At 52.9% G+C, this 17,412-nt stretch overlaps 1 protein-coding gene across 1 annotated transcript; it reads right to left on the bottom strand.

Annotated features, from left to right (window-relative positions):
• Nucleotides 1–1,837: 1,837 nt before the first annotated feature.
• On the bottom strand, nucleotides 1,838–7,856 carry CD8B (CD8 subunit beta). Its single transcript, XM_068404115.1, has 5 exons — nucleotides 7,662–7,856; nucleotides 4,587–4,937; nucleotides 2,647–2,736; nucleotides 1,996–2,085; nucleotides 1,838–1,878 (listed from the first exon to the last, which is right to left on the bottom strand). The coding sequence occupies exons 1-5, from the start codon at nucleotides 7,705–7,707 to the stop codon at nucleotides 1,838–1,840; spliced, it is 618 nt and encodes a 205-aa protein (XP_068260216.1). The 5' UTR covers nucleotides 7,708–7,856.
• Between the last annotated feature and the right edge of the window lie 9,556 nt (nucleotides 7,857–17,412).

Below are 17,412 nucleotides of genomic sequence, written 5' to 3'. Positions count from 1 at the left end.
GAAACATCCATCTCTAGGGACATCCGTGGCTGGGTTTGAGACTCAGCCCTCTGAAAAAGTTTGTATTAAAGTGGAGAGCGGCAGCTCCCTGAAGCTGGGAGGGGAGGGAGAATAAAGCCAGAGGGATGCTGCTGTGGAACTGTGATGCTTTACACCTGCACAAGCTCTTCCCACGCCTGCCCTGGGGATTCTGGAGCCACGAGTCCTTGGCTTGTGGGCAGCTGTAAGGACACACACAATGTGGAGGACAGGAGATCCCTGCTACTTCCCCGGCAGTAAAAATAGCTGCTGGCCTTCCCACCCATGCTGGGGACAGGAGGTGTCTGGACCACCTTCCCTGTGCACTCACTGCAGGTGATACAGCCTTGCGCTGGTGCCTGGGTTTCAGCAGGGATACGGGGCTGGGGATGTGCCTGGGAGCGAGCACCCACTGCCTGCGCTCAGCAAGGTGCCGAATTTCCAGCCCCACGTCAGCCTTGCAGCTCTGGGCAGCGGCTGAGCTGTGTTAACAGCCCTGGGGAGACCCACCCTGCTTCCGCCATCGCTCGGGGCTCAGCGCCCATGGGCATCGCTTGGGCCTGAGCACATGCAGGGATCACTCGGGGCTCAGCACATGCAGGTATTGCTCGGGGCTCAGCACACACGGGCATCGCTCAGGGCTCAGCACACAGAGCATCGCTCAGGGCTCAGCACATGCAGGTATCACTCAGGGCTCAGCACACACAGCATCGCTCAGGGCTCAGCACACACGGGCATCACTCAGGGCTCAGCACATGCAGGTATCACTCAGGGCTCAGCACACACGGGCATCGCTCGGGGCTCAGCACATGCAGGTATCACTCAGGGCTCAGCACATACAGGCATCACTCAGGGCTCAGCACCATGGGCATTTCTCAGGGCTCAGCATACTCAGGGCTCAGCATGGTCAGGGCTCAGCATGCTCTGGTCTCAGCACATATGGGCATTGCTGTGGTCTCAGCACACACGAGCATCACTCAGGGCAGTTCTCGCCGGCCATGCTGTGCTGCCGGGCTCGGGGCCAGCCCCCGGCTGCCTCTGTTTTCTCTCCGAGGTGGTGTTGGCCTTCGGGCTGCACCAGGTGTTTGGCCTTGGGTACACGGCTTTGTCTGGCTTTCCTCTCCCACTCCTGGCGGTTTGCAGCCTCCCATGGGAGAAGATCCTCTCCCAGACCTGCTCCCCACGGAGCTGTTCTGCTTTAGCTCTTGCTCGGGCAGAGGCCGTGGCCCCTTGCTCGCCACACAGCCATGTCCCGCACTGAGTGCAGCAACAAGACACCAGCCTGCAGAGCAAAACGGCTGAGCAATATATTCACTATTTCTAACAAACATGCCTGTAGAGGGCCTTTACAAGCTGCGTGGTGACCTGCCCCTGCTGTCTGCTGGTTGATCTCAAAGTGTTCGTTAGCAAAGTCCTATCAACCAGCATGAGCAGGAGCAAACCCAAAGCACCCATGTGCTGTCCCATGGGTGAACGGAGAGGAGAGACAAGAAGCTCTCAGAGCATCTGTCCAGCCCATCTGAATCCCTTTGGTACACCAGCCCCAGTGCCCCTGGTGCAGAGCCAGCCGCAGTGTTTGCCCTGCTCAGTGCCCTTCGAGAAGTGCTCAGCACACCACAGGATCCAGCCCCGTCCTTTTTTGTATCAAGGAAAAATATTAAAGTCGTGGTCCGTTGCAGGAAAGAAGTGTCTGTCTTGCAGTGCAAGCCCACCTCTGTCCCCTGTCCTTCCCAGGTCCTTCCAGGCAGGGCTCAGCACTGTGCAGGGGAGGGTCCGTAGCTTCTCTCTGTGTGTTGGAGGTGGAGGGAGCTGGTAGGATTTACTGCCTGTGTGCACGAAGCCACAGCCTCCGCCGCAGACCTGGGGAGAGATGGTGTCCGTCAGCCCCAGGACCTCCTCCCAGCTCCCCATCCCGCTCCCAGGCTGTCCCGGGGCCTGACACCCCTCATCGTCCCCCAGGGCTGGCAGGATGCTTACGGTGGAGGCGATGGGCGGTGGGGACCAGGCTCAGCAGGAGGACCAGGATGACAGCGGCCAGTGGGACCCAGACCAGGGGGCTGCAGGCACCTGGAGAGCAGGAGGGGACATGGTGTGGAGTTGCCCCCCCAGCTCAGCACCCGGCATCATCCTGCCCTGGCAGCTTTGGGGGATGAAGGGTGGGGTCAGGAAGAGAGTAAAGCAAGGCAGGTCCTCAGGAGGGGTGGAGGACATGACCATCACCCTGGGGTATCCCTTGGGGGATGCATTACATCCAAAGGCATTGCAGGGAACTTAGCCATGAGCCACAAGACGTTTTTCATGGTGTCCTCTATGGCACAGGAATTCACCATGCCTGTAGCACTGACGCTGCACCCACAGGGGCTGCACACCCAAGGGACACCAGAGCTTAAGCAGAGCTAAATGGAAGTCCATTCTGGCCCCTGAACCCTGGTATATCCCAGGGAACTTCTCCTGAAGGCAGAGGTCAGCTCCATCCAGAGCGGTGGGTCTAGGTAGACCTGGATGCCCACCCCTGCAGAGTCACGTGATTGCCCCCACCCCAGGACAAACTCCAGCTGAACCCCAGGGACCCCCAGGAGCTCAGCAAATCCCTTTGGCAAAGCAGCCTGAACCAACCTGGTGCTGTACCTTTCTTGCCAGCAGCTTTGCTTTTCGTTATGCACAGCACAGGTTTTTTGGAGAGCGGTGCCCGAGTGGTCTTCAGAGGCAAAGCATCAACTGGTGGATAAGGAGAAGAGGATGGTCAATACGGCACTGAGTGCAGCAAAGGAAGGGCTTCCTTCAGGCAGGAAGGGCTGGAATTTTGGCTTTTAAAACTAGCCCCATCCGGGGACCCCCACAAAGCACTGGGTCATCTGGAGGGACTGGGAGCTTGACCTGAACCTCTTGGTGGCCACAGAAGTTGCCAAGAGCTTGTAAAAGTGTTAATAAAACAACATACCAGGCAAACAGGGGTAGAAGGTTAAGGAAGGGGAAAAGGAAACTTCCTCAAGCTCCGTTTACTGCCAGGCACCATCAGCATTGCATGCAATCACGGGTGGCAGGAGATTTCAGTAGCACTGGAAGGTTTTAAGGGATCCCTGAATCTTTTCTGTATTCAGGTTGCTCCAGTCTTTGCTCAAAATTAGATTTTTTTTTTCTCTGATAAAATGAGGGCAGGATTTCTTATGGTGTATTGGAATTATAATGGAGCACATTCATCTCTGTAAAACTGGTCAGGAAAATATCCCAGTAATGTCATTAAATAGCTGTACATCCGACTGCACAAACTCCACTTATTCAAAATTTTGTGTGATTCAAAACTATTTTTTTTTTTGCTTCTATCAAAAGAAGATTTCAGGATTGAAATTCCTATGGAAACCACCGTTCTTTTACATGGAAAGGTGAGACAACAGGTGCCTGGGATTTATCTGGACAACTTTTCCCTTACATTATAACAGACTTAAAGAAAAGGAACTTCAAGACAATTTGTTTTATCAAGAGTACTAAAAGGAAAAAAAGAAAACATCCAGCAAAGCCTGCGTCCTCCCAGAGCACCTGCTGATGTTTAGTTTTAAATTGGAGTGTCCTTGATCATGCTGAATTTCAGCTCTGTTTTTCATGCTTTGCTTTGCACATAGATATGTGCCCAGCTGATAAAAACCAGTTCTCCTTTATCTTAAACCAGCTTTTCTTTGAGCCAGAAAGAATCCAAAAGAGATTTATCAGCCAGCTCAAGGTGCAGGGCATATTTGTAAAAAAACCCAGAAAGGCTGGGACATTGGGGCTGCTTTAGAGCCAGCAGCCATAGCTGCATCTTTGTTAAATAAGTAAGTTATTTGTTTCCCTAAAAGCCTGCAAAGAAAGGACTGAATCCTACTTCAAACACATTCATTTTTCTACATCACCTTCTGCTCTGTGATCAAGGGGAAAATGGGCTGAAAAGAGCTGCTGTGTGACCCAGGGTCCGTAAAGCATCACTCCCCCAATGCCACCTCAGACAGCTCTGATTTTCGGTTGGAACTCCCCAGTGATGGTGGGTTGTGAGCTTTGAGGAATAAATCCCATTTCAATCCTTTATGTGAAGGACCAGCTTGAAACCTGCAGTCTGACCCACCCCAGAGGTGCGAGGGGTGATGTCCTCTGGCCTTGATGCTGCTCCTGTCATTTGGAGGAAGGGTAAGGAAGAATCAGGGCACAGAAGGACCCAGGAGCTGAGCAGGGCACACATCCAGCCTCTCATCTGAAGTACCACAGGGGATGAGAAGAGCACAGGCCATGAGGATATCAGGGGCTGAGGGTCTTCCCCTGGAAATCTTAAAACACTAGCACCAATGCAGCACTCAAGGCACGTCCACAGCAGAGCAACTGCTGGTGTCAGAAGGACTATCACATGCAGCAGACCTAAAATTTATCTATTTTCTGTATTTTCTGCCTTATCCGGTCTCACAGATCTCTTCAGAAAAACCCGAGGCCAACCTTGCATCTCAAAATTGGGAAGGGTCTACCAACACACGTCACCCCTTACCCAGGGGACCTCATCACAGCCTGCCGGTGGCACATTTTGGAGCCCCATGGGTGATGCTTACCCACACCGAGCCATGTCCCGCTGCCCAGGAAGAGCTGGGAGGACTGGGAGACGGAGCAGTAATAGAAGCCGTTGTCCGAGGCGTGGAGGTCGCTGATGTGCAGGATGTAGGAGGTGCGGGAACTTGTCCCATGGACACTAAATTTGTCCTGGTTGATGTTTGCACCATATGTTGCTTTACCCAATGTGCTGGAAAATACCAAGAACTCAAAAATTTGCTTCTCCTGGCTCCAGCGGTGCCAGTACACCCCGGCATGCTCCATCTTCACATCACAAAGGATTTCTGTTTTATTGTTAGTTTGGGCTAAAATATGCTTTGGAGTCTGGGATAAAAGTAGATTCATACAGAAACCTAAGAAAAAAAAAGACAGGAATACATAGTTATTATTTTCTTTTCATTATTTTTCTTCCATGCTAAGTACTGAGTTTCTTTGTGGGCTTAATAAGGAGTAGTCACAGACCAGGGGATCACACAAGTGAGAAACAGGAGCGTCTTTATCATGATACTCCCACCCTCCCCCAGAGGCCTTTTTGGGCTCCCCAGCTACTTTTTGGTCAAGCCCAGTTATACAGGTAGAGTTTGCCCTGTAAGCACTCATCTAGGGAGGAGGCTCAGTGTCAGGGAGAGGGATGGAGGGATGATTTTGCGGGTGTCCTCGGGGTTGTATGTGCAGGGAAAGGCATTCCCACCTGCTCCTGCGGATGCCCCTCTCCTACCTTCCTTTTTTCTCTCATTTTTTGGAGAGGCTTCACCTCTTTGAACAGATTTTTTTTGAGCTTTTAAACTTATTTGCCAGATTCTTGTTCTAAGAGATGCAACACCAAAAAACTTCATCTCAAGTGCAGAAAAAGACCAAAAAACTGTGCAAAACATCTCAAAATGAGCCAATTTGATATTAGTTTTCAGACGACATTATTTTTGTATGAATTTTGAGACCTGGGAAAGAAGAGGGAGTGAGGGATAGTGGTGGGGTTGAAAGCTTTGGTTTGCCATCGCATCGCCGTGTTTGGGCTTTGCAGCTTTTGTGGAAATTATCTGATATATGTTTGGACCAGGCAGATGTGAATGGTGTCTGTGTGCGAGCGAGGATGTGTCCTTGTGGAAAGGAAAACAGGTGACTTGTGAGCCTTTCTGTTCAGCAAACAGTCCTACAAAGCTGCAGATACTCTGAGGCCGAGGGAAAAACAGCCCTCTGAAGATAAGGATTCTCTTGCTACCCCCATCTGTTTCCCAGGCGTGTTTTAAAGCTGTGCAAACAGCTCAACAAAACATGCTTTTTGGCTTTTTTTACCTTAAAATGTCCCTATTCCTTCAAAATCCCAAAGTTGCTTACAGTAGTCATTGCAAACAGCCTCGTGCAGCCCTGCAAAGCCAGCAGTGTGGGAATGGGTTTGTATGACCACAAGAACACCTGAAGCCATCCCCATGGCCCTGATGTCCCCCATGTCCCTGATGGGGACAGGCAGAGGAGAGGGTTCTGGCTGCTGACAAAGGTCCAGAGTCTCCCTCTGTCCCTGCACCGACGACGCCATCGCTGGCAGCACGCTGTAGAGACGAGCAGGCTTCAGCCCTAATAGGGCAATGCCAAAATTCAGGCGTTGCACAGCAGCCACAGCATTCCACCACATCCTCTGGTGCTGTGACAATATAAATGTCCCCTTATTGTTAAAATACGTAATTTTCAGGTTTTGGAGTGCAATACTCCCAAACTTTACTCTGGCAAACACCTGTGTTTCTTTTTAGGGGATGAAATGTGTGTGGCCATGGGGCATGGTGGCTTCAGGGTCCCCTAGGTCTGACTCTGCTGGCCATGGGAGATGTAAGTCCCCATGGAAACCTTTTCCTTGAGCTGTTGGAGAGATATTAGATGAATCAGAAGGGATCTTAGAAAACGCTCAGCTCAGCTCTGAGCTAGTGGTCAAGCTCCAGAGGGGTGAGCTGGGATGGAGCCAGAGAAGAAAAGCTCATTTTCTGTGACACCTTCATCCCCCAAAACCTCCCTCTTCCCTTTGCTGGTGTATATTCCTGTAGGCGACTGTGGGGAATCAGGGTGGGATGGGTTTGTTTCCACATGCTTGGCCAGACCAGCCTGCAGAAGCTCGAAAACGGTTCCTCTTCCCTTTGCATGTGCAGAGAAAACCCTAATTTATTGTGGTTTTCTCAGGAGGGACCCCACCGTATAGATCTATAGGATATTATGACCTGTATACAGGAGTCAATAAAGTGCCTTGGGCTGTCTGCTGCCAGATCTGCCATGTTATGCCACAGCTGGATCACCATCACACGCCATGAACAAAACACCTTGCAGTCTTGAAAGCCTCTAGTGAGGATGCTGGGCACATGGACCCAAGGGGTCAACTTGAGCTGCCACCCTAGTATATACATTTAATAGGTGTTTCAAGCTCTTAACAATTTCCACCTAAGAACTGATGTCACGATTTGTCCTGTAAAGCATAGTTCTACCACTTTGCCGCAATGTCGACTCTACATTTTAGGTCCAGACCTCTGCAACCTGTCTGCAATAAGCAGAAGGCAGAATGGTTTTGTAAGACACCGATATCTCCTATGGCCCTTGGGAAACATTCAGTCCTTGGATAGATTTAGGAGAAAATTCGATGTGATCTTTATCGCCTTCGCGTTACACAGGCAGCGGAGATAGGTGCTACTTCAACTTCTCCATCAGCATCTTCCCACCGTCTGTCTGCACTAAGAGGGTACGGTAAAAACAAACTCTGCAGTGTCTATACCATTATATATTGCACTATAAATAGAATAGGATAGGATAGACTAGACTAGACTAGACTATTTCAGTTGGAAGGGACCTACAATGATCATCTAGTCCAACTGTCTGACCAACTCGGGGCTGACCAAAAGCTAAAGCACGTTATTAATGGCATTGTCCAAAATCATGTGGTGATAAGTAATAATATCCTGTAGATCTATACTATGCGTGTATATTTAAAATTCCATCATCCAGATGCTGTGCAACGCATCCCACGTGCTGGAGCAGAGTGGAGGAGAGGCTCCAGCATGATTTTAGGTGCCCTCAACCCTTAAGAGACGTGTCCCTCTTACCTGGGATCTGGAGGCAGATGAAGAGATGGAGCCATGGCTGGGCCATGGTGGTGAAGTCAATGACGGAGGGGATTTGTGCCAGTTCCCCCTTTCCATGCACAGTCACCTCTTGATGGTAGGGCTGGCTTCACCCCCGGAGGTTCTTCCCCATCTCGGTGCAGATGTCTCGCTGACAGCTGCCAAAGAGCATCTGCCACGGCAGCGCCCGGAGCCTCAGCCTGGCGGCTTCTTCTGCGCCAAGCCCCAAATTCAGGTGTGTATCAGGGCAGCAGCCCCTTGCGCTTCTCCAGCACTGCACAGGATCCCTCGAAATCCCCTTTAGGAAGAAAAAAAAAGAAAACTCATTGATTTTTAATGATGATTTCTTCATATTTCATCACCTAGCTTTTCCTCCTTCTTTTAATCTAGATCCATGCAATTAAAAATGACAAATGTAGGAGCTTGGCATTAAAAATAAAAGCAGGAAAGGATTACTTTTGTCTAGTTTCTCCTCTGGTGAAATCAAAAATCATTCAAAATAAGGAAAAGATGAAATTTGAGTTGTGGGGTTGTTTTCTTCAGCAGAATCTTTAGCGGGAGGTGTTTTTCTCTGGGCCTGGAAAATGCTGAACGCCAAACTAGCTCACCACAAAGCAGAGGCACGAGGCATCACAGAAAACTTTGAAGCCAAGAGTAAGAAACCTCAAACAAATCTAGTGGCTGAAAAACCGCAAAAATAAGGAAATTCTGCTGGGGCTCCCCACCTCAGAGCAGGAGCTGCTTTGGTAGCTGTGACAGTATGCGGCTCATATGCAGAAATATTTAAATGACAGACAAAATATCAGAGTGGCTTTGAAATGTCTCTGGGAGGGAGAGGGTTGAAGCACTTGGGGTTTAACATTTGAAGAGTGAAATGTGTGATGTGAAATTACAAGAGTTGAACTGGTGTCAGCAGCCTTCAATATTTCCATGTTTTGGGAAAAAATATAAATTATTTATTATTTTTATTTATTCATTCTCCCCTTGGCTGCCAAGCAGGGTTCAGTTTTCTTTTATGCCCTCCTAGCGCAGATACTCGTGGTCCTTACAAAGCCTCAGCATCTCCCCTGGGCTGGCTCCCCAGCGAGGGGGGATTTCCTGGGGGATCTCATGTGGGGGCACAGAGAAACCTCCCCCAGGGTTTGAGCTGGCAGATGAATAAGAAAAACGATACTGCACCTTGTACAGTGTAATTTTTTGGTCCGTTTTGTACCAAATTTTTCCATGCTGCTCTGACACATCACCTCCGCGTTTCTGTTTAAAATAATTTCCTGCTTGAAGCGAGTTGCTAACCTCAAAAAGCCTCGCCACGAAGGGCTCAGCTGCTAAAATTTAGGGTCTGTTTTATCGGTCCTTAACTCTTTCCTGGCAGGAGAAAATAATTGTAGTGTTTTCAACACATTTCAGTGCTTTTAAGCTGTTGTTTTCAGAGCTGAGCCCTCGGCATGGGGTGCAGTACCCCTCCTTACCTCCTGCTCACCTTTCCCCTTTTGTTTCACATCACTCCCAAATCTAGAGCTCCCCAGGATGGGGTGTAGGCACCTCTTTTGTTTTTGTGAGGGTGCTTAATATGAGAAATGCCACTGCAAGTGAATTTTCCCTTTATCCCCATGGTGAAGTCAGTGAGCTGAGCCTGACGTCCCTGGCTGCTGCAATAGCTGCATTCCCCTTTTCTCACTGCTGCTGTCACCTGGAGCATCTTCTGGCCTCCTGGCCAGGACCAAAGTGCTCCCAGAGGTGGCTTTTGTCACCGTTACAACCTTGGACATGGGGCATATTACACTGGGCACCAAATTCTGCTGCAAGGCTGGTGACACCAGGTTGTCTAAGCAGCTATATTGGGTCGTCTAAGCAGATATTTTGGCTTGGGAGGATTCCCTAGCACATTATAGCAGCTTTAGGGATGTTTCCCTGCAGTGCTTTTACCTATAGGATGTCTCCTATGGAAAGAAAAAGGAATATTTGCAATGTAAAAGCATAGTGTGTGTGCTGGAACAGGGATTAATTTTTAATTTTGTTTTGAAGCTGCTGTTTACACGCAGTTGAGCTATTTACCAGCAGCCAAGCTGTTCTCAGGAATGGATGGTGCTCCTACGAGAAAACATTTTGGATGTGGGATGCCTTTGGCAGCCCATCGCCAACAAAGATAAAAGCACTGTGGGAACGTGCAGGCGAGCAGCTGCTGTTTATAACATCCCCACATTGTTTGGGCCTGCTGTCCTGGGAAGAAAATAGGGGAGGACAAAAGGGTGTAAGTTGAACTGATCTGTTAACACATGCAAGATCTGTTGATGACCTTGCCGGTGTACAGCGGCTCCTCATCACAAGTGTTTGGCTCACGGCCAGGGCAAGGTGGGGGAGATCACTGAATTTTAGTGCATTAGTGTTATTTGGCTGTACAATTCCTAGGGGGAATTTATTCTTTTTCTGAAATGAAAGACAACCATCCAGGTCCCCAGCCCAGCTACCTCCCTGCCCCACCCATCTCTGTGCTCTCCCTGTGGGTCTCCTCCTTGCCCATCCCAGGGGGAAACATCCCATCTTCTTTTTCTTGCCCCACATCCCGTGTACCTCACCATGCTGACACTAATTCCCCGCGCTTTCACCAGCTTTGTTACATTTTCAACTTTTTATTTTCTCCCTATGATGGGCTTCTTACAGCAAAGTGTTTGCTCTTGGGGGGCTGGAGCAAAGCATCGGGGTAGAAGGGGTCTACAAACAAGAAGTAGAACCTGTCTGGGGTTTCATCTCTGCTAAACTCTCCTGTTGCAGCAGAAGTAATTGCAGCTGGACTGTAAATGCCAGGCTGGAGGAACAGTTGCCATAAAAACAAGGAAAAATCCATTCCCTCTGTCCTTCCTGGGGTACAAGAGCTGACTTTTGGGATCGGGGAGGGTGGTTCAGCCTCAAGCCTGGTCCAACACAGCCAGTACTGCAGGACCTGGAAATAAGGGCCTGTTGGGGATAACGGGCTGTTGGATGGAAACTCCCAGGACTCAAGCAGCCACGGGTGAACATTTTTTTTCTTTTTAAATTTTATTAAATGATTTTATTCTGGGGAAGGGTGTAGCTTCTGCAGTATTTAATTAGGGGGAAAAGCAGCGATGAAAATGATAGAATTTTCACTAAGCTGAGTACTACCTTTTTCTTAGTGTAATGGCAGAAAAAAAATGAAGTGGGTCAAGTTTTCTTTCCTAAACTGCTCCGAGCTAAGATGTGGTTTGTAGGACAAGGTTGGGGGGGTCCATCTGCCTTTGCAGGTGCAGATTCACAGCTGTGCTTCAGCTGATGCAATAGCACAGTCGAGGCTCCTGACACATCGTGGAGTACCCCCAAGGTACACGCCAGTGTGCAGTGGGCTGGTTTGTGGCATGGAAAAATGCTGCTTTTGAAGTCCAGAAGCCAAAATGGATCTAAACTACAAACTGTATGAATTTTCCTGCCATCTCATCTCCCCCCAGCAAGCAATTTGTGCTTGGAGGGGGAGTTCGGGGGTACCGCGTGTGTTACAGGTGGCAGGTGTGAGCCTCGTGTGTGATCTCCCCCCAAAACCCAGGTGCTAACGGTGTGTGCAGCAAGTGAGGAGGCCATTGGGGCACTTCGGGAGGATGGATGCTGAGGGGACAGGCTCCAGCTCTCCCTCTTCAGGGCACTTGGTGTAAGCAGAGGTTAGCATGAGCAAGCGGTAGCTAACCCTGGGCCCCCCCAAAAATAGATAAGGGGCAGAGCAGCTGCTCCCGTGTGTTTTCAGCCTCCCTAATCAGTGCCAAAGAGGATAAGAAAAGACAAGGAAAGTGTCCTTGGGAAGACAGAGGAGGGATGCTGCACCTGCAGAAGGAAAACTACCAAGGAAACAAACAGAGGAGATATCAGCCCCAAACAACAACCTGCCATGCCTATAAAAAGCCACCGGCGTAAGACCTCGCATACACCTTGATCTTCAAGGTGCCGAATCCACCGGAGCTCTGCAGCGACTGTCTCCAGGACCCCGGGACTGCCAGGACATCCAGCCAAGGATTGGTGAGATCTTTTTATCGGGGTCCTACTACGCCTCTGCTTTGCTTCACCCGTTCCCGCATCCCTTCCCTCTCCCCTCCCCGGGAGCCGGTGGGTCGCAGCGGCTGCCCGCTTGGGCACAGCCACCCGTCCCCACCTTCCCCTTCCCTTGCTACCAGGTTCGGCATCCCCCCAGGGTGGCTTTTTGGAGGGGTGGGTCGCGGCGTCGCAGCCTTCCTCTGCGGGTGGGTCGGTGGTGCTGGTGTTATGGTAGCTTTGCCCTGAGACGGAGGTGTCTCAGGTCTCGTTCCCCTCACTATGATGAGCGATATCGTTAGCAACTGGAAGCTGGAGCAGTTTGTGCTCCAGAAATGTCTCCCTCCGATTTGGTCCCCAGGGGCCTTCCAGGGCCCAGAGGCGTACCAGCAGCTGTGCCAGCAGTGGGAGAGCTGGTCGGAGGAGACCAAAAAGCCCAAACCCACAAACAAGTGCAAGAAGCGAGCGGCTTTGCAGGGTTTATTGATGGTGGGCAGGGAGTTGTCCAAATTGCTGAAGGAGGCTCTTGAGAATGTGCAGACATTGGAGCAGGCCAAGAGTGAGCTCAAAATGCAGGTGGACAACCTGCGGGCAGAGGTGCAGGGTTTGTGCGGGGACTCTCTGCGGAGCGCGGTGGAGATCACCCGGCTGGAGAACAAGCTGGGCCATGAGAAGCTGAAATCGGAGGAGCTGGAGAAGGAGATTGGCAAGTGGATTGGGGAGACCCACGATGCGCAGAGCGCGATGCGGGCGGTCCTGCAGAACGCTCATCGGGACCAGGGCACCGGCCCCGATCACAAGGTATGCCATGCCAAGATCCAGGAGCTGCAGGCAGAGCTGGGGGTGTCGAGGGGCATTGTGGCTGCCATCCAAGGCAAGAGGAACCGGTTCGGGAATGGTGAGGGGGAGGACTCCCTTGACCCGCACCCACCCCACTATGACTATGAGGATGATGTGTGGGGTGCCAACAGTCCCACCAGGCCATCCCCCTATGCTCCTCTGCGGGAGGAGATGTGCCAGCTGCAGGGAGGGGAGGTAGAGGCTTCCAAAACTAAAAAGAACCCCCCTGATGAGCCGGCCAGCCATGGCCCACTCCAGGCCATAGACACCAACAGGGCTGTGCTCTGGTTTACCCCTGAGCAGCTCAGAACGGTGGGGAAGATGCTGGGGCCATTGACGAAGGAGACAGCAGTCAACTGGTTGTCCAGGGCCCAGCGGCTGCCCAGGTGCCAGAGCGGCAACGCGGTGAGTGACCTGATAGACGTGGTGAGAAAGTGCATGAAACCAGATGATTTTGCAGCGCTGCCGGGGGACGTGCAGATGGGCAACGTCCAGGACATTGGGGACGTCCAGTCAGCTGTGCTGAAGGTGTTCTTCCCAGAGGTCAACCCCTTAGTGCTCTTCCACCAGGAGAAGCAAAACCCAGAGGAGCGTCCGGACGCCTACATTAACCGTAAGAAGATGCTCTACCAGATGGCTGGGCTGCCTGGCTCAAAGGACTCCCCCCTCAATTTTGACAGGCCCGAATTCAAGGAGCCACTGGTGGTGGGGCTGACACCCCCGTTGCGGGTGATTGCTGGTGGGGATGCGGCCAAGAAGCCGCTGTCAGAGCTGGAGCAGATCCTGACCCAGAATTTTGAGCTGCAAAAGCAGGCGTTCCCGGGGTACGTGGTGGGGGGGAAGAAAGGGAAAACCTCGGCCATGCCCTTCCAAAATGCTGGGGTGAGAAAAATGCAAGGAGACAACCGAAAAGATCCTGATGGCAAGGGCAGTTCGGGCAAGGAGAACCAGCAAGGGCTGAGGTTTCAGAAGTCCAATGCTTGGAGGGCTGAGCTGAGAAAGCGCTTGATAAAATATGAGAAGCAGGAGGATATTGATGGCTTGCCAGACGCGGAGCTGTTCCGAAAACTGGCCCTGCATGAGGCCAAAAAGCACAGCAGCTCCAACCCGATTGACCCGGGGTCTAAGGCTCAGCAATAGGGCTGCCAGGCACCCGCATCGCCCCTTTTTGTGGCACCGATTAAGACCGATTCTTGGGGGCGCCTGATAGTTGATATAACTATTGGAGGAGGGGTGCTTGGACAAGTGATGTTAATTGATACTGGTGCCTCTTATTCAATTCTGAATATGGCCCCCGGTGAAGCTGGGGTCTTCCAAACCTGTGAAATTATTGAACTGACAGGGCCGAACGGCCAAAAATCCTCAGTGCCCTTCACAGGGCCTGTACCCTTTGAAATTGGGACTGCCAAAGGGTCTGAAAAATTTGGGAAAATGGAAAAGAAGGGAAAGTCGGGAATTTTAGCCATCTCCGCACTGACAAAGATGGGGGTGGTGGTGGACATGGCAAACCAAGCGCTGTTACGCTGCCCTCAAAGTGATGTGCCTGTCATCCCGGCGAGCCACAGGGTGATGTCAGTGAAAGCCCCCGAGCTCCTGGTCCACCCCCAGTGGGAGCCGCGAGTGAAACGGGTCACAGAGCAGTTCCCCCAGGTCTGGGCAAGGAGCAAGCTGGACTGCGGGCAGATTGATGCTGTCATGGCAGTCAAAGGGCCAGATCCCCCTCCTCAGCCGCAGCCCCGGTACCCAGCCGAGGCTGAGGACAGCTTGTGGGACACAGTCAAAATCTTGCTGGAGAAGGGGGTGCTGGTGGAGCAGCAGAGCACCAGCAACGCGCCGGTGTGGCCCCTGCGGAAAGCTGATGGGAAAACGTGGAGGCTGACAGTCGATTTCAGCGCCCTGAACCATGTCACCCCGCTGCGGACCTCCGCAGTGGCCAAGTACCCTGACATCATGGTGGCCATCTCACGGGGATCTGAGTGGTTCTCAGTGCTCAGTCTAACCAGCCCATCATTCGCCATCCCCTTGCACCCTGAGTCCCGGCACAAGTTTGCCTTCACCTTTCGAGGGCGTCAATTTGCCTTTGCCAGAGTCCCCCCTGGCTTCCACAACACCCCCGCCATCTGCCACATGCACGTGGTGAGGATGTGGGAGAAGCTCAGCCACCGGGAGAGCGTGCTGTCCTGCGCCGGTGACATCCTCATCCACACCCAGACAAAGGAGGAGAACCTGGAGGTGCTGGCGGAGGTGCTGGAGGCTGTCCAGAAGACAGGCTTCAAAGTCAGCCCCACGAAGGCCCAGCTGTGCTGGAAGGAGGTCACCTACCTGGGGGTGACCCTGGGGGAGGAAGGGCGCTCGCTGGAGAAGCAGAGGGTTGAGCTAATACAGAAAGTGTCAGCGCCAGCAGATGCCACTACCCTGAGGTCCTTCCTGGCTCTCCTGAGATTCTCCCGGGAGTTCATCGAGGGCTATGCGGAGAAAGCTGCCCCACTTTGCCACCTCCTGAAGAAGGACGCTCCCTGGAAATGGGGGCCGGAGCAGGATGAGGCAGTGAAGACCTTAAAGGAAAGCGTGGCGCGAGCCCCCATGCTGGCACATCCCCGGGGGGACAGACCCTACGTCCTGCAGCTGGCCAGCACGGGGAAGGGGCTGCAGGCCACGCTGGGCCAGCAGCACAGTGCTCAACTCCTCCCTGTGTCCCATGCCTCGCGCCTCCTGACACCAGCCGAGCAGCAGTTCACTGACTACGAGAGGGAGGCTTTAGCCTTGACCTGGGCCCTGCAGCACTGGGAGTACCTGGTGGGGTCGGCCCCAGTGCTGCTGAGGACTTCCCACGCCCCGGTGAGGTACCTCTTGTCAGGGAAAGGGGACGAGGGTCCCCTGTGCTGCCCCAGGATGGCCAACTGGGTGCTGGCGTTGACTGACAAGGAGGTCCCCAGGGAGGAGGGGGAGCCCTCGCCCAGCACTTATGGGGTGGTAATCAGTGGAGAGAGGGACAGGCAGGAGCCGGGGGGTCCCCTGGCCGAGCCCAAGCTGCGGTGGGCGCCCCTGTTTGAGAGCAGCCTCAGCCTGGCAGAGGCCAAGGAGAGAGGCTATGTTGTGTGGTTCGTAGATGGGTCCAACTACAACAAGGAAGGGGCGTTCTACACAGGCTACGCCGCCATCAACCGGGGCACCGGGGAGGTGGTGAAGGGGAAGTGCCTGCCGCACTCCATCCAGGCTGCCGAGCTGGTGGCCGTGACAGCCGCCCTGGAAAACACTCCGGCAGACCAGCCGCTGGCCATATTTTCAGACTCGGGCTGGGTGGTGCGGGTGGCACTGGAGTGGCTGCCGCTCTGGAGGGAGAGGGACATGCAGTCTGCTGATGGCAAGCCTGTCTCCTATGCCAAAAAGCTGCTGTACCTCGCCAGGCTGGCGGAGCAGAGGGTGCGCCCAGCCCAGATCATTAAGGTCAAGGCACACAAGAAGGGAACGGAGGAGGCCAAGTGGAACAAGGAGGCAGACGCCAAAGCCAAGCAAGGTGCAAAGGAAGGGCTGATGTGGAAGGCCAGCAAGTCCTCGGAGAATGGTCCTATCTCGGTGGCTCCCAGCAGACACTGGGAGAGCGTGGACCTGCTGGGCTTGCAGGCACAGGACCCCAGCATCCGGGAATTAGTGCAGGGCAAGGAGTATAAAGGGTGCAAGGTGTGGAAGGATGTCTCGGGGCTGGTCCTGGCTCGGAGGGAGGGATCAGACTTCTCAGTCTGGGTGGTGCCCGAACTTGTCCGGACGGAGCTGGTAGCCCTGGCTCATGAGCAGGGGCACTTGGGGACAGACAAGACCATGATGAGGCTGCAGGGTGCTGGGTGGTGGCCCGAAATGAGAGAGGATGTGGAGAGGTATGTCAACAACTGCCTGACGTGCGCGGCCAACAATCCCGATGCCAAAACGGCCAAAGCCCTCCTGGGCCACCAGAGGATTTCTGGGCCGTGGAGCAAGCTGCAGATGGAGTTTATTGGCCCCTTGCCGCAAACAGCCCAAGGGAACAGGTATTGCCTGGTGATCAGCGATAACTTCACCAAGTGGGTAGAAGCGTTTCCGACTCGAAACAACACAGCCAGCGCAACAGCAAAGATCCTGGTAGAGCATGTCTTCTCACGGTGGGGCGTCCCAAAGGAGATCGACTCAGACCACGGCCAACTCTTTGTCGGAGAAGTCACAAAAGGGGTGTGCCAAGCCCTGGGTATCAAGCAAAAGCTTCACATCATGGGGCGTTTCCAGAAGCCCGGCTCAGCGGAGGGGCCCAATGAACCACTGAAGATGGCGCTGAAGAAGCTCGTGAACCAGCAAAGGAAAGACTGGGATCAGAAGCTCCCGCTGGTCCTGCTGGCATTACGGGGGGCCATGGCATCTCAAGCACCTTCTCCCCAAAAGCTGCCTCCTGCAAGAGACCTGAAGCTACTGGGACACTGGTGGCAAAGAGGGGAGCCACCAGACAAACTGCAGCCCCGCGTCCTGACAGACAGGTGGGTCCAGGACATGCTGAGGACGGTGTTAGCTACATACCATCAGCTTGCCTTGGTGCAGGACATCAACATCCCCAAGATGGAGAAGCAGCTGGGAGCACTGCTGCGTCCCATGGAGTGGAACACAGGGGACCTGGTAACGTATCGGGGGGTTAGAGAGAAGAACCAGGTGCTGGCACCTCAATGGATGGGGCCTGTTAGGGTTGTGAACAAGGCCAGTCCCTCCATGTACCAGGTAGAAATCAGAAAGGGGGCAAAAAGGCAGGAAAAATGGTTCCATTCTTCACAATTAAAAGCATGGAAGGGAAATTAACGGGGCTGGAGAGCCCGCCTTGCTTATGTTTTGCAGATAAAGGAAA

Source organism: Nyctibius grandis, chromosome 6, assembly GCF_013368605.1.
Source record: "Nyctibius grandis isolate bNycGra1 chromosome 6, bNycGra1.pri, whole genome shotgun sequence".
In the NCBI taxonomy this organism is placed as follows: Eukaryota; Metazoa; Chordata; class Aves; order Nyctibiiformes; family Nyctibiidae; genus Nyctibius; species Nyctibius grandis.
Note: the sequence above shows the minus strand (reverse complement) of the source record. Positions and strands in the feature narration are given on the sequence as shown.